The 21,747-nt window shown below is 44.6% G+C and overlaps 1 protein-coding gene across 1 annotated transcript in view; it reads right to left on the bottom strand.

Annotated features, from left to right (window-relative positions):
* Positions 1-21,413, bottom strand: part of LOC307242354 (echinoderm microtubule-associated protein-like 6) — a gene marked incomplete at both ends in the record, with an annotated part of 58,212 nt that extends 36,799 nt beyond the window's left edge. The window contains 2 exons of the mRNA XM_080016787.1: positions 471-630; positions 21,217-21,413. Of these exons, the coding sequence (XP_079872913.1) occupies positions 471-630; positions 21,217-21,413 (357 nt within the window). The remainder of the gene's footprint in view (positions 1-470; positions 631-21,216) is intronic.
* Positions 21,414-21,747: the final 334 nt, after the last annotated feature.

The following is a 21,747-nucleotide window of genomic DNA, read 5'->3' on the forward strand; positions in this document are numbered from 1 at the left end:
AATACAGGTAGGGGCAGCCAGATGGACCTGATCAACTAGCATATTTCAGTGGAATATTTATTTAATCAAATACACAAATTTGTCGTAGAAATGTATGTATGACATAACGGACATCAAATTTCTGACCAGTTGAGTCTAATAGAGTAAGATTTATTTGAAAAAAATGAGTTTTAGTCCGAAACTTTACATCTAATTCAATGTTATGAAGCTCAGTGAGATTCTTCAACCCAGCCTCATGAATTCAGAAGATGTTAGATATAGTAAGATAGGATAAGATATTGATATAGTGTAAATTTACCCCAACCAGCCCTGGACAGTAACTTACAGTAATACCCCACCCCGACAACTTCACATGATATGAATCAAACGTTGAAAGTCCCTGAGCCCCGATATACAGGAGGGAGCTAGAATTCCGAGGAATGTATCGATCATTCCCATTGATGCTCTGTGCGCGTGCACGGTGCCCTCACCTGTCCATCGGAGCCGAACGCCAGGCAGGCGATGCCGTGCGTGTGCCCGTCGCGGAGGAGAGAGACCGTTTTCACCGTGAACGTGTCCCACACACACACGTATGGATCCTTCCCCACCTGCCCTGTAGCCACGAGGGAGCGCTCTGGGTGCAACGCTAGACTGTGGAGAGGGGGAGGGAGGGAGGGAGGGAGAGGAGAAGAGAGAGAGAGAAGTGAAGTCCCTCTGCAAGAAGATGAAGTGCATTCACTGTAAGAAACATGGACGTTGCGGAATTAGCGGCCGAGGCCAGGCAGCGCGAGGTTCGGGTCAGGTGCAGGAAGAGCCTCAAGTGATGGAGGACTCGCAAAGAATTAGTTCAAGGCGAACAAATCTTTTGAATGACTCAGGAGTCACTCAGGCAAAAGAGTTGTTTGTTCGGTACCTGCAGCTGGACACGCAGGCATTCACTCAGTCTTGGAATCGATTCGCAGACAAAAAAACAAACAAAAAAAAAAAAGCTGTGCCCAGCTCTGTGCCGATTGAGCTCCTTAAGTTCGATTAAGCGAGTGGGCGAGCGAGAGAAAGAATTAGAGAGCAGGTGAGCGAACCGAGTTGCAAACCGGAAATGGAATGATTCACATTGAATCCAACGGGTCCACACTTTGCATTCCACAAAACGTAATAATCGTGACAGAATTAGATGATTCCCGTGAGAATTCCATTCACTGACTCGCGTTCGTCATTCACTGAAAGCCCTCCCCCCCTTCGCGGTAACACCAACTGAATCAGCAAACAATGAGTCAAAGAAACTGAATGAATCACTGCGTGACTCAAAGCCTCAAAAAGGACCCGAACCTTTCATCACGAATAGGCATTTACACGCTGAGGAATGGAGACTTTTATTGTGGCAGTCGCCTGTTCTGAAGTGAACAAGACCAAAATAAAATTTTGGTTTCTAAGATTTATTTAGTCAATGCATAACATTGCAAAAAAGCTTCCAACAGTCAGTTTTTTTAGCACGGCCAGGGATGGATCCTCCAACAGGTTTGTCAGTGCAATGCCGAGCGGCCCAAAGGTCAGAGAAGAACGGTCAAGAAAATATCCATACTCATACATAATATAATACCCGTACCCTTCACAAACAGAGATAATTTGTATGCACAAGCAAAGCAGCAGCTGCCGCCTGAACAGTATGGGACCCCCAAGGGCTTGTTTACTTGACAGGATAGCATTAGATGTTGGTTCTATTCCATCCCTGGGGCCCAAAAATTCTCAGCGATCGGCAGTTCTTACAATCCTTCACACATGGGGTTTCCTTCACCTAACGTCAGTAAGGACCCCCACCAAAAACATGCACACATCGTCTGACCAGCGATGGACACTCGTCACCAGGTCCCCGTGTGCGTGTGCGTGTGTGTTGTAGTGTGGTGTGTTGTGTGATAGTTAAAGATTCCTCTTCTTCCTCTTCTCTCTTCTTCTTGTAAGAAGTCATCTGATTTCAATCGATTACAGAAAAAAAAAAATCGCTTTTAATCGCTTCAAATTCAGGAGCGGGACGGCTGCGAACTGCCTTGCTCGAGGGCGTCCGGGCGGTGGCCTGCCAGTGTGTTTCTCACCCTCGTACATTCCACGGACTCAAAACATTTGAGCCACAAACCGCCTCGTTTGTATTCCAGACTCGTTTCTGCTCCCTAGAGGGGAGTCACCCGACAGCCCAGCCCAGCCCAGCCCACCCCACCCGCACGCACGCACGCACGCACGCACGCACGCACGCACACACACACACACACACACACACACACACACACACTCTTATATCTCTATTCTTGCTGTGCCCCTAATTCTCTTCTTTTTAATTCCTCTTATCTCCCCTCTCACTCATTCTCCCCCGCAGTCTTTACCCCTCCCCCATCTCTCTTTCTATTTTTTAATTCATTCTCTTACACATCTCCACTCAAAACTCTTCCCTCTCATGTTTGTTTAAATATATTTGACTTTTTCTCTCAATCCGTCCTTTTTCTCTCTCTCGCCACTTCCACTTCCCCAAAATCCTTTCTAATATTCTTCCTCTCAACCCCCCCCCCCCCCTACCCCCCTTTCTCCTCTAAGGGTCAGTGCTCTTGTTCACAATGAGATGTCTATAAATACACCTGCTTCTTAATGGCATCATTATCCACAATCCACACACACAAACACGGGATCTTCACTACACTCCATTGAGGGCTTAATGGGTCTGTCTGTCTGTCTCTCTCTCGCTCTCTCTCTCTCCAATAAAAATCGGAATAAAAAGAGTGAGGACTATGGATGAGAGACATAAAAAGCACAAGGGAGGGAGAGAGAGATAGAGATCCCAGCCAGCAGCTAATACTCTGGGGGTTGGTGGTACCATTCCTGACTCGGTGCAAGCATTCCAACAAAGTTTATTCTACCTTAACTCCTGTGCTTGCTGCAATGTCTTGCTGCATCCGATAAAGAATAGTTCTCGTTCACGGCATCGTTAATGCATTCTGACACTGGCCTTTCCACTGCCGTTCTTTTTTTCTGCAAGTACATCATTTGCAAGAGATATCAAATCGAAAGCAGTATCTTGGAAGCGCCAGAAATTGGGTGTGAGCAGATATGTTTAAATTGCAGATGAGAATGCATGGAGCTGTGATGCATGGCTCACTGGTTCACTGGATGTGCAAGGATTGCAAATTGGGCGGGTGTGCACGTCCAAACTACATTCTAGAACCTTGGGAATGTCTCCAAAGTTTGACTTTTTCTATCTCTCTCAGACAGTAATACAGCTGTCAGGCATTTTAACGAATACAAACCAAAGAAGACAGAAGTGCTCTTCTCTCCCATACTCCCAAAGTTTTGCTAAATGCATCGTTTGATTACATTTCTGACTTTTGCTCCAGGTGTGAGGTGTATTCTTTGCAGCCAATCATCTTTGACCATGGCCACTGGCTTGAATGGCAGCTTGCTCAGACAGAAACCAGTGTTTCTTCATTTATTCACATCTAGTAAGCGCTCGTCATAACTCCATGTTGTACACTTTGATCCTCTACCACGAGAAGCGCGTTGCATTCGCGTAAACGACACACCACAACACAACACACACTGTGTGTGTGTGTGTCTTTTTAGTGGAATGATTCACTACAGTACATCATTAGGCTGCTTGATTTACTGAAGGCAGTGGAACATTCATAGAGGATTATATTTCCAGTAATGAGTGGGTAAAAAAAAGAGCTCATGTTTGAATAGGTGGCTGAGTGAGTGAGTGAGTGACTGAGTGAGTGAGTGAGTGAGTGAGTGGGTGGGTGGGTGAGTGGGTGAGCTTGCAGGTGAGTGCTTCAGTTTTCAAGTGTAAAGCCATTTCCGGAGATAATTCTTTATCAATTTTGAACGTTTTGAAAACTAGATAGTGATAGCCATAGACACTGTGTACCTGTCTAAGTGTGCGTGTGTGTGTGAGAAGTGGTGCGAATAGAAAATGTATTTTCATATGAATTCTACATGCGCAAATAGATGCAGGCGTGTTATTTATCAGCCAGGCCTGCGTCATCATAACGGGCACTTTCCTTCTGTACTCAGATACTTTGAAGGAAGGATCGCCCCAATAAAGCGAGGCGATACGACAAGTGCATTCCACTGGATTTACTGTATTTAAACGTTCACATAGTTTTCCAGGGTCGGTTTTGAGTGGAAATGACAACACCGCTGAACAACAGGTACAGATTACAGCAGGAATATTAAAGGAATTTCTCCATTTATTTCATGAGTAATAGTTGCCCAAATACAATTTCCCTCATTTTGAGTTGCAGTGCATCCCTTCAAAATGTGTTCAGTGTTCATTAATCAGTATTTCTGTTTCAGCTTCATTGAATTGAGCATTTCTTCAATTCCTGGCTGGTTCAGGGCTGCATATTGCAAAAAGTTCACCATTCCACTGCACTACTTAAAAATTAAATAGTCCAGTGGAATCAAGTAAGTAAAATCAAATAATACCTAAAATATGACTAGAAGGTTAAATTGGCTGGTTGTGTCAGTGAATAGAAATTAATAGTGAATAAAAGTTAATTGCATATGGATTTCAAGCACAAATTACATGAAAGGGTGCAGCAAAAATCGTGAGTCATTTACCTCAAGCTGGCCCTTGGTTTCTTGCTCACAGGGGAGCTGTCTGTGAACACCCCGCCACCGCACCCCCACACCCCCACACACACCCCCACACACACACACACACCCCACACACACACACACACACACACACACACACACACACACACACACACACACACACACACACACACACACACACACACACACACACACACTCTCAAACCACTTCTGCTCAAGCTATCCAATGAGCTGACTGCCTGGTTGTCATGACTACTGCATCGCACCGAGGACAGAGAAGCAGTGGGCTATTGAGAAGGATGTTTGCCTACAAGGTCAAACCGCAGAGCCAAGATCACACATCCCTGCCACCGCTGCAGGTATCGGTTGTCAACACACATCCTTTTAGTTCTGAGCGATATAAAAGACCTTTATACTATGACTACTGTGAATAACTACTATGAACTACTATGGCTATTATGAATTTCAGTGAATTTTAACCAAAAAAAAGCATATATACATACACACACACACACACACACAGTATATACTGTATATACAGCATACATATTATATTTGAAGCTGCTTATATACCTCATACACATACATACTTCACTTCACTTATATACATTCATTAAGCTCTAATATTAAATATTAGATAATAACTTGTCATCATACAGTACGGTCCTAACGGTACGGGACCTCACCAAACTATACATTTAACTCTTCTGCCTTTTCTGTTCCTCCTCTAGGCTCACCTCATCTCCTCTTCACCTCCTTTCTCCTCTCCTCACTCCTCCTCACCTCATCCCTCAGCTCCTCTCCTCAACTCACCTCTCTCCTCCCCCCTCTCTCCTCACATCCATGTCCTTGGGACAAACCACCATCTGTTCTGTCAAAATGGCACCATGCGCACGCACACACGCACGCAGGCGCACACACACACAGACACAGACACACAGACACACACACACACACACACAGACAAACACACACACACACACACACACACACACACACACACACACACACACACACACACACACACACACACACACACACACACACACACACACACACACACACACACACACACACACACACAAACACACACACACACACACACACACACACACACACACACACACACACACAATCTAGTCTATTATTAGGGGGTATAGTGAAATCAGTGCATGCTCTATAAATAGCCGAGAGGAACTCCATTACGAGGATGCTTTGTGTGTGTGTTTGTACTCGCACAGTGAGAGGCAGCAATAACCTCATAAAAGAGAGGGAGTGAAAGACAGAAAGGGGGGAGTGAGAAAGGAAGTGAAATAGAGAGTGAGAGAATGATAGACAGAAATAAAGAATTGGTTTGGTGTATGGTTTCCCAAACTCTGCTCCAGGGCTCAAAGTGGGCCACGCGTCTCCATCTGACTGGTCCTCAAGCTGTTGAAATGTGCTGAAATCTCAAAACAACAAAAAACAACAGAATCGCAAACACCCCCACTGAGCATATTTTGTGTTGATAAAACAAAACGACCACCACTTCGTTTGGAGACCAAAGAGAAGCGTTCCTTACATTTCCAGGTAGTTCTGTGGCGAGCAGCGTGGTAAGTGAGACAAATAAAAAACAAGCAAACAAAATGAAAAAAAAAAAAAGCTGAAGACAAACTAGGCGAGACTATTTGGGCCTTCATTTGACTTCAATTGCAGCGAAACATTCGAGGTGAGGTGCATCAGCAAACGAGTGAACCAGAGAAATGTGTAGAAGCAATGTAGATTGAGAATTATATTTATTTAAAAAATGGATTGGAGGACTGTGGTGAAGACACAATGTCTTAGCTGGAAACAGAATGGCAGCAGAAGGTGAATTATTCTTCAATAAAACACCCATCTGAAAGCAATAACAGAGAAATTCCATTTGCAATGATAACACACACCCCCCCCCCCCCCACACACACACACACTTGAAACGTACTAATTTAACTGCCATAAGCAAACATTCTCTTTTGAATATTGCAAAAGCCAGATGAATAATAGATTATCCGTCTTTTGCTGTTAGATCTGTGTGTGTGTGTTCACATTTAATTTCCACTGTATTTGCTGTTTAATGAAGGTTATCATCGCAATATGCATACGACTATCGCCATGGAAACATATAGAGGATTTCCAGTATATGTATGTACACTAGGATAGCATATACAGACATCAGGATCAGTTAGTTCAGCAATGGTCCCAGATTGTATTTTTTATACATTAATTTATGTGTTATATGATTTATTTGATTTACCAGCTTGGTCTTGTGAATGATCTGTGCAGCTGGAGTCTCTTCCTGTTCCTGTTCCTGCTCTGTCTACCTGTCTGTAGTTCTAAGACAGATCAGCCCCCTGAATCAAGCTCGGCGGCGGCGGGTAGGGGTGACCCAAAACGTGCGTCTTGGCCACCCAATCAAAAGTTCAGAAGCGATCTCCGATCCGCGTCCCTGTGTGAAAAGAAAACTGTGTTTTTTATTATAGATGTATTTATTTTCTTCCGTTTCCTAAATGAATGAAACACAAAGAAATCCCTGTTCGTAACAGGGAGACTTTCTGAGTCACCCCGCACCCCCATTCGTGTGACTAAGCCGCCAATTATGGGATGATTTTTCCTCAGTGTCAGTGGTTCTCAGACTTTTTGAACCAAACCTCTGATCACACCCAATCTTCAAAGTACCACCACCAAGCCGCCATCCCTCGGGAAAAAAACAAAACTGAACGTATAATGCCCAAAATTCATCACCTTGGGCGAATATATTGGCAACCGCTGATTTGTCTTAGGCAATATAATAACCTGTAAAGCGCAATTCAAAGAATGCACGAATAGGAACTGGTATTCCGCGTCACCGCTTTAACCACACCTATATCCCTGTCTGTCCCTTTCTCGGTTTCTTACTTCCTTTGGTTCGGTTCAGATATTGGAGGAACAGCATGACGGTGCAAAGTGCACTCAGACACACACGCCTGTTACCGGGGGGTAGAGGGCCAGTCCCGGGGGAGCCGCAGCCGCTCCACCTCCTCCTCCAAGTAGCAGTGACCCAGACCAGCCCAATCACTCGGGCTGACTCGCAATGATCTAAAAAATAAGGTTTAGGACCAGAGATGTCCTTGTAAATGTCTTGATCAGACTACACGTTATTTTTGCCTTTCACGATGGTCACCAAGTCAGATTAGGAGATGCCATAAATTCTCGCCGCGTCTTGGTGGGGAGACTGGCAACGCTACAAGTATGACGCTGACCAATCATCGTTTCGCGAGTTCATAGGTCGTCCGGGGGGAGGGTCAAGACACTGTCAACAAACATGGCTACAGAAGCGCTATGTGTGATGCTGGCGGTCTTGTGTCGCAAAAAGAAAAAAAACAAAGGAAGTAGATGAGATTGTGGGCCGGTTCCAGTGTAGATGCGATAGTTTGGACAATCTGTGTCAGCAACGGACGAACAATCCGAATCGGTCTCGGCTTCCACCTCCCCTTCTTACCGTCAGAGCCGGGACAGAGCCCCCTCTCCCCAGACGCAGCCGGAGCATTTGGCTTATTATTATGCGGAATGACGTCATCGTACCTCCCTGGGTGCAATGCAACAGCAGAATCCCTCTTTCCCATCGCCATGTTGACCTACAGGTAGGTGCACTAGAGAGCATCTGCGTCATAGGACTAGGAAGGAAAATACAAAAAAACTCTGACATGCTTGACTTTTCGTCGGGGTGTCGTTAGGGCGTTCGTCGATAATATAACACTACGCAGGGTAAAGACGCCCGTTCGACGTTCCCGACGTGACGCATGAAATTTGCCGGCCACGACAAAATTGGGCTGAATTTGTGTCATCTGATCCCGGCGTTAAAGACTTTTTTTTTGGGATTTGGAAATCTAAGCTAAGCGGTCGTAAGTCCTTTGGCGTATAGGAGGCATAAGATTCACTGGTGTGAATCGGCCTTAAGTTGGATGAACCGTGTACCCAGACTAAAAAGAAGCAGATATGGGCAAACAGGGTATCATTTGTTCACTCTTCTTTTAAGGATGTGGTGAGAAAATCTATCACTCTCTCACTCTCGCTCTCTCTGTATCTCTTTTTCCCTCTCTGTCTCTCTAACAAGCTTTAATCCAGTTCTAAGAATCACACTGAAGGCAAAAGGGCCGCAGGGCTTGTGTGCACAAAGAAGTCTGCATGGATCAACATGTGTGTGCACATGTGTGTGTAGGAAGGGACGCTTGCGTCACAATCTTTGTTTGCGTCTAAATGTGTATGTGTGCATGTGAGTGACTGTGTATGTGTGTAGAACTTTGTTTGCATCCGAATATGTGTATGAGTGTAAGTGTGTGTGTGTGTGTGTGTGTGTGTGTGTGTGTGTGTGTGTGTGTGTGTGTGTGTGTGTGCGCGTGCGTGTGTGTGTGGGTGTGCTCCACCAGTTCATGGGAACATTCATCACTGCAGGGAAGATTGGCAGGAGGATGCAGGAAAGATAATTTATTATCCCGCATCTTAATGAAAGCCTGAAAACGTTGCCGGGCTCTCCACACCCCGCTGTCAGGCAAAGAACTCGCACGGTGGAAAGTGTCAGTCATTTGAGTGAAAATTCACATTGTATTGCAAGAGCTCTTTGAGAAGGTTTCTTTGTTTTAGTCCTTCCTTTAATGTTTTTGCTGTGGCTTGAGTTATATTTCTACTTTTGAATTGCCTATTTCAATGTGGTCCCACATTGCTTTACTGTATGTCATTTACAACTTCAAATCTAGCTCTATCGCCAAATGACTATCGTTCTATAGATCTGCTGTGCTAGTATATTAAGCAAGTCAATTACTGGATGTGCCAGAATTTCCTTCAACTAAATAAGGACAAAACTGAGAATTATTTTCGGCGCCAAAGAAGAAAGGATAAAAAGGACAATAGCTCACACCTTGACTCCCTGTCTTTGAAAACCAAAAACCAAGCCAGAAGTGTTGGTGTTATTATGGATTCAGATCTAAATTTCAACAACCACATGAAGACGGTCACACAATCAGCCTACTATAACCTTAAAAACATAGCAAGACTTAGAGGACTCGTGTCCAAACAAGACTTAGAAAAACATGTTCATGCCTTTATTACTAGTAGGTTAGACTATTGTAATGGTCTCTTTTCAGGTCTCCCTAAAAAGGCTGTTAGGCAGCGACAGCTTGTTCAGAATGCTTCTGCTAGAGTTTTAACAAAGACCAAAAAATGTGAACACATTACACCAATTCTCAAATCCATGCATTGGCTCATTGATTGATTTCAAAATACTGCTGCTTACCTATAAATCATTAAATGGTTTGTGGCCAAATAATATCACTGCAATGCTTTTGCAGTATAAACTCTCTAGACCCCTCTGTTAACTGTCCCCAGAGTCTAAACAAAACATGGAGAAGCAGCAATTAGTTACTATGTTACGAATAGCTGGAATAAACTTCCAGAAGATTTGAGACTTGCTCCAACACTGACTACTTTTAAATCCAGATTAAACGTTTATGTTCACCATTGCTTTCTGCTAAACTGCAAACCTTGCAGTACATTTCATTTCCAAGATTCAAGAGGTTTATTTGTCACATGCATATACATACTTTCATACATACACAAAAAGTTCGGGATATTTGGCTTTAGGGTGGAATTTATGGAAAATGTAAAAAGTTCATGCTACAGTGATATTATATCATGAAAGTAGGGCATTTAAGTAGAAGCATGCAATGGTGATTTCGTCATCTCAAACAATTTATTGAAAGAAAAGGCAACAACAGTGGTGGGTTTACCACAACAAAAAATGTCAAAGTCTCAATAACTTGTCATGCCCTTGAGCATCAATTACAGCTTGACAACGACGTCTCATGCTGTTCACAAGTCAACTTATTGTCTGCTGAGGCATGGCACCCCACTCTTCTTGAAGGGCGGCCCTCAGGTCATTGAGGTTCTGGGGTACAGAGTTACGAGCCTCTACACGGCCACACAGCTGATCCCATAGGTTTTCTGTGGGATTCAGGTCTGAAGAAAGTGCAGGCCACTCCATTTGAGGTACCCCAGTCTCCAGCAGCCGTTCCCTAATGATGCCACCTCGATGAGCTGGAGCATTGTCGTCCATGAAGATGAAATGAGGCCTGTGTTGTTCATGCAGGGGCACAATGACTGGATTAATGATGTTATTCAGGTAGTATGGGCTGTCACTGTAACATTCACAAAGTGTAGGGCAGTTCTGTATTGATTAGACACACCTGCCCACACTGTAACACCACCAACACCAAAGGCTCGTCTGGTGACAACAGTAGCTGATGCATAGCGCTCTCCTTGACGTCTCCAACATCGTTGGCGGCCATCATTTCTGCTCAACGTGAATCGACTTTGATCAGAGAACAGCACTGAGGCCCACTGGTCCCTCGTCCAGCGTAAATGCTCCCTGGCCCATGCAAGACGATGATGCCTGTGCCTGGTGGTGTGGTCAGGTACCCTTGCAGGTCGTCTGGCAGGCAGACCACGCTGATGCCAACGGATTCGAATGGTCTGACGTGACACTTGGGTGCCTCTCACCTCCCTTAAATGTGCCTGGAGACTATGGTGTTGAAAGCTGAACTGTAATCGATGAACAGCATTCTCACATAGGCCCCCTTCCGGCCATCCAGGTGCCTGAGCGGGGTGTGCAGTACCTGGGAGACCCCGGCATCCATGGATCTGTTCTGCCGGTACGCAAACTGCAACGGATCCAAGGTGCGGGGGAGGGAGGCGTAGATATAATCCTTAATCAGCCTCTCGAAACACTTCATGACCACCAAGGTGAGGGCCACCGGACAGTAGTCATTCAGTCAAGCAGGAGAGGCGATCTTCGGGACAGGAACGACGGTGGACCTCTCGAAACAGGACTTACTTTGATTCTTACATTTTTTTATCATTCTTTTATTTCTTTAATTTTTAATTTTAATTATTTTAAAATCCTGTTTTATTGTATAACATTTTTTTTTATGTGAAGCACATTGAGTCTGCCTCCTGTATGAAATGTGCTATATAAATAAAGTTGCCTTGCCTTGCCTAAGGAGCAAAAGCATAAGGTTAAGGTGGTTAGCGGCCACAGGGGTGGGGCGGTCACAACTGGGATCTTCCCTGGTCCCCTTTGACTCCTCCACGGATGACTTTCAGTTGAAGAAGACGCAGGACGATACTCTACACATGGCCTTTGAGCGAGTAGCGAATCGATGGCGAATTAGTGCGCCCGGATGCTGCACTCACGCACCTGTATTTTTCAGTGATTAGGGACAGGTTGTACCAAGTGAGCCGTGACACTCAATCAGGAGAGGAGATAACCCAGTTGTTTGTTGCAAAAAGTCGCCGGAAATGCTCTTCCAGGCAGCTCACTACAACCCCATGGTTGGTCACCTCGGGCAAGGGAAAACACATCAGTGGTTAATGGCCCAGTTCTATCGGCCAGGCATTTGGACAGATGTGCGTAAGTGGTGCGGTACTTGTCCTGAGTGCCAGATACCCAACCCTCTGGCAATACCAACTGCGCCGCTGAGGCCTCTCACCCGCTCGAAAGACTCGGTATAGACCTCATCGGCCATTGCTCAGGGGTACCAGTTTGTGCTATTCTTAGTGGACTATGCCACCCAGAACCCCAAGGCGGTGCCGTTGCGCAGTATTACAGCCAAAAGTGTGGTTCAGGCACTCTTTCAGGTCATTTCCTAAGTCGGGATTCCGAAGGAAATCCTGAGTGATCAGGGCACTTCCGGAACTTTATGAGCTCTTGCACTTGCTCCATTCGTGTGGTAGATTCCCTTGTCTCCAGAGTCCAAGGAAAAAATGGTCTTTCTCCACTTCACAAGGTCTTGACCAATTTTGTGTGCTTCCATTCAGGTTGTTCGGGGCCCCACCTTTCAGAGACTCATGAACCAGGTCTTGCGATCGGACACCGCCGCCTACTAAGACGATGTAATTATCCATAGTTACACGTGCAGTGTCCCACACCATGCTCTTATTCATTTGCCAGTGGGGTCGACCACATTGATTGGTCACTTGCCAATTTTGGGAATTATACAATGATGAGACCAGATGACCAAAAATAAAATAAATACACTGATACTATGGGTAAAACAGCGCACCTCAATCCTATGTCATACAGCGTTGACTTTTTTCTCCCACGACTCATGTCAAGACTAACTCCTAGTTACTGATTCAAAATGAAATAACGACCTCATGCACTAATAATCAATTTACCAGTCTGTTTTGACTCAAGACTGACAGAAATTGCACGGCTCCTTATCTTCTGTCTCTTCCTCTGTGCTGAGCACCGGTAGCATTAACAGTGTATTATAAAAGTGTAAACAATATGACTCTGAACATGAAACACTATGAACTAGGGCTGAACGATTAACCAAATTCAAACTGACATTGCAATTTAATATATACGCAATTTTCAAATGGCAAAGTCTGCGATAAATATATATATATATATATATATATATACTTTTTTTTTATTGTTACACAATCTAACCAATAGGCTGCCCATCCAAGGCCGGCTCTTCCTATAGGCGATATAGGTGGCCGCCTAGCGCACCATAGCGAAGTGGGTGGGTGGAGAGGGAGCCTTCAGGGTGATATTTGCGTATCTGTCTCCCGCTTTCATGGTACCGAAGAAGCGCATGCCTGCGGTGCCTGCGTTTTGCATACAACAGTATCTCCTATTAAAAATGACACCATGCGTAATAGGAGCACTTTCTCTGTGACCGTGAGCACACGTGGATGTATGCATGCAACATTTTTATGAACAATAATAAATTTCTGCTGAAACACTGCATATTTTTCGAATGTTCAATTTCAGATTCGAACCATTAGAAGGCTTAAGTGAAATCAATGAGTTAATGCTTTACTGTGATTGAAGGTTTTTATTTTTACAATTCAATAGTTAAATAATGATATGTGATTCATATCAATTCATGTATCAATCAATCTAATTTCAACATGACAAGTAGGACTGGCCTACAGGAAAGAACAGTTTATATGTTGACTGTATCCAATGTTGTGTTGGTCATAGTATAGAATGATTTATTGCTTGTGTTTAGTGAATAATACACAAGATAAGGAAAAGAATCACATACTAAATCACAATCGCAATATTGGTCTAAAAAAATCGCAATTCAATTATTTTCCCAAATCGTTCAGCCCTTCTATGAACAGTCAATGTTAGTTATGTATATATTTTTTATATGTTATTACTTACTTGGGAGGAGTAAAGTACAGAGTTGCATGTTGGCACTCGGCAGTAAGATAGATCACGACCCAGCACTACTGTGACTTCTCATGTCCTATCCTGCATACTCCATAGCCTCACTGGGGTTCTGGGGCTGTAGCCAGCAGGGCTCGAAGCTAAAATTGGGAAGGCACAGGACTTCAATTGCCATTGGTGTATTAGGATAACTGGCTGAACTGGATACGCCGATATGGCTGCCTATTAATTTCAGTGTGCATGTGCACTGGCTCACATCTGTGTGACCAAGCACACTCCATGTGTTGGCCTTGGTTTGTGACCGTTGATCGTTTGGAACTTTGCTCCCCGCAAGTCTCTCCCAACTAGAGGAAACCGTTGCGTGTGATGGGGAAGCGGCTCCACTCACACTGTGACAAAATTGTCTGGGAGACATTTTCTGCCACAGAAGCAATCGGAAAATGACGCTTGATGGGGTATAAAAGATCTTGCTGCAACTCAACATAATACAATGTCTTATTGATTAGCCATGAAGTAACTAGCTGCAAGCGATGACGTCAAGATTTCCGGGCTTGGCTCTTCTCTAACACAAGATGCAGACATATTAAAGTAATTACTGCATCTGGAATTGATGGATCTTTCATCCAGAGTGCCCTGCGGTATATCGGTAGCGTTTCACATCATGCACAACATTTCAGTGTTATTGGCACTATAACAACAACACTACGTTTTGATGTGCAGTTCTCAACCTTCCCTTCAAAAAGGCAATAGAACCCCTAACGCTTGTAGTGCCAGTTAGTATCTTGCGCTACCCACTGAGTTACATCGATAACAGAATCTCTAACCGTGGCAATATTAATAACCAATTTGCAACCGATTATATTACACAGGGAATAGAACCTCTAACCCTGAGAGTGAACCGACCTCTACCCCTGCGTCTGGAGCCAATACACACATTGGCAAGCCCTGTTTGAGAAAAGAGAAATAATGATCAAAGTGTAGTTTGCTTGAGCTGAATCCTAACTTGAGTTCAAAAGTACTTTTTTTCAGCCCGGAGCAATTCCTGGCAGCATGGTTCTGCAGACCGTTCACGCGTCACAGATCATCCCATGTCTTGCAATGACCCGCTGAGGAGATGCATAGAAGGAAAGGCCGCCGGTCACGTTCAGCTTCTCCTTCATCAGCTTGGCAAGTTAGCCAGTACCCGCGCCATGAAAAAGAGATAGTGTACGCATCAACTGATCAGTCCCGCTCCAGGGAGAGGACTTGCGCGTGCGGACACACACACACACACACAAACACGGACACACAAACACACACACACACACGCACATAGCCTACATACAAATGCAGACTAACAAGCGTGCTTAAGGGCACCCAAAAAGGCTTAGGCGACTATATGTAACTACTACACGTACAATACATACAAACAAACAGGAGAGTTAATCTACAGGTTGATCATGAACTTCTTGTGCTCGGCCATCCTGACAAACCCTGCAGCTGCGCTGAAAGCCCGAACTGGAACATTGATGGACGGACGCATGGATTCTACTGGACTTTAACTAATGTTTAACTAATGTCACCATCACAAACATGTTTAACAAGACAGGGTGCTTCAGTGGAGCGCGGACAACACATCAAATCCAGAGCTCCTGTCATGCATGTTTCTATGAAATGTTCTGCTGAAGCCATCTCTAGATTTTTTTCCTCCTTCTAAGCTACTGTTTATATTTGCTAAACCAACTGAAGTTTACTCCAACTAAACTGAATGAGATATAATTAAATATTCCTTTTATGTCCACATCAGGAGAAGAGGTTTGTGCAAATATTTCCATTCATATTCAATTTTATCCCATATTCCATACTTGGCTAAAACGACATTTAACTCCTTTCTTGTCTAAATTAAAACACAAATCACACCCCTCCCCTGTTTCTAAGAAACACTAGGTTCAAGAGAACTCAGTTCTTCTGTTCAGTGTGTAGAAGGTGGTTCTGCTCTGATAGTTCACCAGACACGTCCACCGCTGGAGCACGCACGCACGCACGCACGCACGCACGCACGCACGCACGCACGCACGCACGCACGCACGCACGCACGCACGCACGCACGCACGCACGCACGCACGCACGCACGCACACACACACACACACACACACACACACACACACACACACACACACACTTTCGTGAATTGGAGTGGGTGCATGTGTGTCGGTGACAGATGCGCTTGCTTTGGACGGGCTGGTTTTCGCCTGCAGGCAGCAACGGGGAATGGAGAGAGAGAGGGAGGAAGATAAATGTCACAAAAAGGGGCAGAGGAAAAGAAGAGCCGGGCAATGCACAGGAGACAGTAAGAAAGAAAAGGAGACAATGAAAAGAGGAGAGGCTAAAAAGATGACAGGAAAAGGACAGACAAAGAGAAGGGAAAGAGGCAAAGATAAGAGACGGGGAGTCTATCAGGTTGTGTACCCCTTATGCCATCTCAACAACCTAAGCAAAATAATAATAAGTAATTATAAATATAATCAATCACTGTACTGTGCACACACTGTACTGTTTGTGTGTGGGTGCACAAATGGGTCTGGAGATTGTCTTTGAAAACAAAGAACCAGAAGACAGGGTTTGATAGTGTGTGTGTGTGTGTGTGTGTGTGCGCGCGCGCTTGTGTTCGTGCATGTGTGTTTAAATGTAATTTATCAAGACATGCGGCATATAGAACATCGCTGCCAACCTAATTCTATTACTAATTTGTTTTGTTCCACAAAGTCATCCTCCTGCTTATCCTCAGCTCAACTGAACCGGACACCGATCTACCCGCTCACTGGTGCCTGTGGAAACGTCTTCACGGCCGAGTTTACTCTTCAGCGATGAAGCCACGGCGGTCACACACAGTTTGATTTGTCCCAGCATCGTTTCTGAGGATGGCTGCAACTCCCGGTCCCAAACGTAAAGAGTCGGCCGATGCATTTTTATGGAGAGTATTGACTTAGTTAGGGGTCGTTCGGATGCATTTTCTGTATTAGAGACTTCAACATGCTTCTGTGTGCCAAAAAAAACCCCATACAATCGAGTTGTTTTCTCTAATATTAGATATGATAAATCTGATTTTTGGTATCAGCTTTTTGTGTGCGGGATATTCTCCAATACGATGCCTGGTGATGGGGATAAGATCTATGACTATGGGTAGCCATGCTGTCAGTAACTGGTTCCCACATGTGAAAAGCGAAACAGGTTTCAACCGCGTCTGTAAAAGAAGGAATTGTCCTGCCAAATTAAATATTGCCTTTCTTTGCCGTCAGAGTTGTTATGCACTGTGCAATCTGGTGCCCGCATTTATAATAATAGGAGAGACCAGTTTTTCATCATTAGAATATAACTATTTTCTGTTCATGTATCGTAGTGTTAAATCGAATCAACAGTGTAAACATCTTTTATTGATACACAGAAAACTCCACAGGAAAAACTCCTCGCACTCAATGCATCAATACGGCCTCTGCTATTTCAGACCTAATCCATCAACCAGGAGCGCAGCAATAAGAGGGTTGAGACAGGGGAGGGTGAAATGTAAGTGGATACAGTTCAAAAAGCTTTCACCAGAAGCGGCTGGAATGAAATGGGTTGAGACGCTCTGTGAGTGTCGTATAAACCTGCAGGACATTGTGGAAACAATGCAAGCTTCTGCTTGGACTAAAATGTGAAACCACCTGCCGCCACCGCCGCCGCTCCTCCTCCTCCTCCTCCTTCTCGGATATAACACGTCAGATCAATGAGCACTTGGAGTGACTGGTCCTTGCCCATAAACATGTTTTTTTCCCCCAGAATTAAAAGAACCTTACCAGTGCCAGATTTGGGTTTTAGCCCGTTTACTCGTCAGCACACATATTTTCACCTCTGACCATTTTCCTGATCGTAGCTCACATTTCTAGCTTTTAAATAATGTCCCAGTTTTTGGGTCTTTTGCGAAAGGTCAACACATTTCAACACACATTTTTTTGTCAAATTGACTTAATTTTGCCGTATATTATATACAAAATACAGCAAAATGAAATAACTGACAAAAATTAAAGGAACTATCAATGCGTTTTAAAGTGTTTGTTTTTTATATAATCAATCCAAATGGAATCAGGTTACACCAATGAGAAGGAACCATCAAATGTGTGTTACGAATTACCATTTAAAAAGGGAAATCAGTCACCTGAAACGGATTGCAGCAGTAGTAACCTGCATCTGCAATAAGAAGATATGAACTGAAATTCCTCACCATAAGGTCTATATATATATATATATATATATATATATATATATACAGATAAAAAATAGGGGTTTGAGCCTGATATTACCCTTTCATTTACCATATAGTTCCAGCTAAGGCACCACAGTTGGACCCAGACCTCCAGTCCACTCTGCACTGCTAACTGCCTCTGCAGGAATCTAACCACCAACCGTGGAAACACCTCTTCATGGAGCTCTTCAATCAGATTTTAAACACTTTGATGCCTTCCCACCCGACAGCAGCTTCATTCCTGCCGTGCACGCCACCAAGCTACAGAGCAGCAGCAGCAGCAGGGGGAGGAGGAGGAGGAGGAGGAGGAGGAACGCTTCTGGAAATATTTTCCACACACCTCCTCTGCCGTCTTCTTCCCGTTCACCATTTTTATTTTTTTGTGCACATTCAAACAAACGTAGAAACGTGACGGCTCCTTAATCACCATATTGTGGCCACACACATAGTCGTTTCATAAAGTCAAATCAAATAGTTCCGCATTCAAAGTCATATTCTCTGGATTTTCAACTATGCTTGAATTAGTTATTTTGCTGGTGCAGGTGTTACGAGAGATGATTTCAGCCATTCTTTCTACGTTGGTCATTTACATATTTCCGGCAGATAACATATATAACCAGATTGAGCCTGATTTATTTCCACAACGTTAATGGTATTTGCTTACGATTATAGTACGTTCCATACTGTGCAGCAGATGGACTTCCCTGGGGATAAGTTAGGCTAAGTGATGTACATTTCATATGGATAAACATTTCATACATATTCCACTGCCCATATCAGCCAGCATCTACATACCCACTGATAAGACTGAGCAGTACTACTACTATTACCTATTTTATCTTTGTGCCGTGAGATTTAATGAGATCAGATATTGTTACATGATGTTACATAACTGTAACATCTGTGAGGAAACTGAAGTCAGGAACTCATCAAACATTGGATAAAAAGGGACCATAAAAGAACATTAAATGCAAATAAAATGTGTTTCCAGTCATCAGAGTCAATACTCATTCTGGCTCAACTCAACAAACAAATGAAAGAGGAAAAAGGGATGTGGAAGGGAAAAGTTTCATGAAGCATTTCATGAAGGCAGTACGACGGAGGAAGACAGTTTGCCTCTCAACAACTTTCACAGTAATTTTTACAAATGTGACGAACACAGTGACAAAAAAAGTGTTGCATTTGTACCTGTACAACTCAGCCTAATGACTTATGTTCAGGAACGTGTTCAGGAAACCTCTTATCATGAAACCGCTGTGATTTTCTGAGTGTGTCTGTAGTACCATGGATCCTCTTTGGTTTGCTTTCCAACAAAACCCTTGGGTTGATAATACCATCCTGACACTGCGCCACCTTGTTCGCTCTCACGTGCAAACCCGAAAGTCCTCCGTCAGATTAGTATTCAGTGATTTTTCCGGTACAATCCACCCCATTTCATGACTTGGAAACTGATGGATACAAAGCCCAACTCCTACATTATTCTTTGGATTTTTACCATTGGGGTCATATCAAATGGTACGGACAAGCAACACCTTCAACGCATCACCATAAGAGCCAAAACAACAAATCTTAAACAACAAACTGTCGTTGAAGCCGAGCCAAACGTCAGTCAAGGCTGCGTGTGTGGAAACACTCTGGTGACTGAATGTGAATCAGTCATTTCCCTTATTGAGTCGGTGTTGACCTTGTGCTCAACAGCTTGGCGTGGCTCTCTCAACAACATCTGGAAGATTAAGCTGGAAAGAGTGATATAACGCAGCTCCAAAATTACTGAAGACAACGGCAAAGTAGAAGCTTTCAAACGGATCTTCCCTTTGAGATTGTCATCTGGGTGAAGTTCAGACCCGAACGTTTTTCAGCCTCAGAAGTCCCTAAACAACTTTGTGCTGATATACAGTACACAGGGTTGTGAAACGACGTTGCTCAGTGGGACTTGTCCATTGAGCAGCACCTGCCCACAGGCTTTTGTTTTTTATATAATGGTGTCTTGTAATCCCACGTGGAATGGACCACTTCTGTGGCACGACACAGAAATAAAAGATTATTCATTCATTCATTAAATTCACTGGATACTAGGCTTGGGCCGATATTCGATAAGATCAAATATCACAATATTGGCCACCATATGCGAATATTTTGACAGTATCGAAATATCACCCCTCCCCTCCGTCCGTCCGTCCGTCGCCCCCCGTGGTCCCACGGATAGACGGACGGAGCTCATTCACTTGCGCACACAGAGAGGAGGTACAGCATGTGGATGTATGCGCGCAACAGCGAGGAAGCAGACGGAGGATTTGGACGTGGGGGCACGCGTGCCGCGGATGGTGATTAGGTTGCAGCTCTGACTGCACCGTCGATGTTCTGCATATCAGCGGTCTCTCGCGTCACCATGCGACGTCCACTTCTGCTGTGGCGAAGGGCATTTTTTTCTAATGGCTAATGATGGGCTGCCCGGTATCGCCACAGCAAAACAGAAACAGAACGGTATGGAACGAACCCGTGCGTAATGGGGACATTTTCTCTGTGACTGTCCCCCGGTCAACAATGATGATAATATTGTGTATCACGATATTTGAGTGACTGCGTCACGATATAACATTTTGGATATCGCCCAAGCCGATTGGATACTACACTTTTAAAACACGTTTATGTTATTCGGTTATAACAGCTGCCAATGTATATTTAGCGACCCTTTTTCGCATTTTTATTTTTTTTTTTCATCCCGAGAGAATGACACCATTGACGAGATGTGGAAAGGGCTCTCTGAAGCTCTCAAAGCAGGAAGTGGTGCTGCATTCATGGGAACTCTGAAAACTGTAATTCCTGGTCGGAAGTGATGCTGCGTTCATGGAAACTCGGAAAACATTTGTATCCGCAATCTGCAAAATTGTTATTTTAAACATCGAAAATTTCACATTCGGGTGCATCCCAAGATTTACATTTTCTGAACTCTCTAACTTGTTGAACTTTCTAGACTATTCTAACGGTTGCTGGTTGTTTTATCTCAAGTTCAAGTTTATGAATGAACATATATTCTGAAAGCGCCAATAATGAAAAACTATCGTCAATATCGTTATAATATCGGTATAGCGGTATTCGTCCAAACATATCGCGGTATGTGAGTATCGTGCGTGCGGGTCCTACCTGATGATATCGTCGCTGTGGCCCAGGTAGAACCTCTGGCTGTGCTCCCGGGTGTTGTACACCACGCCGACCCCGGCCACGAAGTACACCACCTCCTTGCCGGCGGTGTAGTACAGGTTGTTGCGGCACTGGTGGCCCCGGTAGCCGTACACCCACTCCAGCCTGAGCCGGTAGCGTGGTGCGGTCCGGTCCGCCATGATCCACCACCGCACAACTGGAACCAACTGCTTCGCTTGTTTCCCCGTCAAAACCCCTCCTGATCCCCCTCACTCTGTGGCGGGAGACAAGAGACCGGGAAATAGGTCGCAGCTAACCGGGACATGGGGGGTGTGGGAGCGGATTAAGCGGCGGCCGACAGCGCTCCGCTCCGGCTCCGGCTCCGGTTCTGCGGGAAGAGCCGCGAAGGGACCGGATGTCATCCCCCCCCCCCCCACCGCTAACAGAGGGTCGGGGAGCGAGCGGGCTTGTAGCTCAGCCCCGGTGCTTCAGTCGGTGCCCGGCGGAGTCCCAAACCCCATTCATACCGTCTCC

This window comes from Zeus faber (genome assembly GCF_960531495.2).
Source record: "Zeus faber genome assembly, chromosome: 16".
Lineage (NCBI taxonomy): Eukaryota > Metazoa > Chordata > Actinopteri > Zeiformes > Zeidae > Zeus > Zeus faber.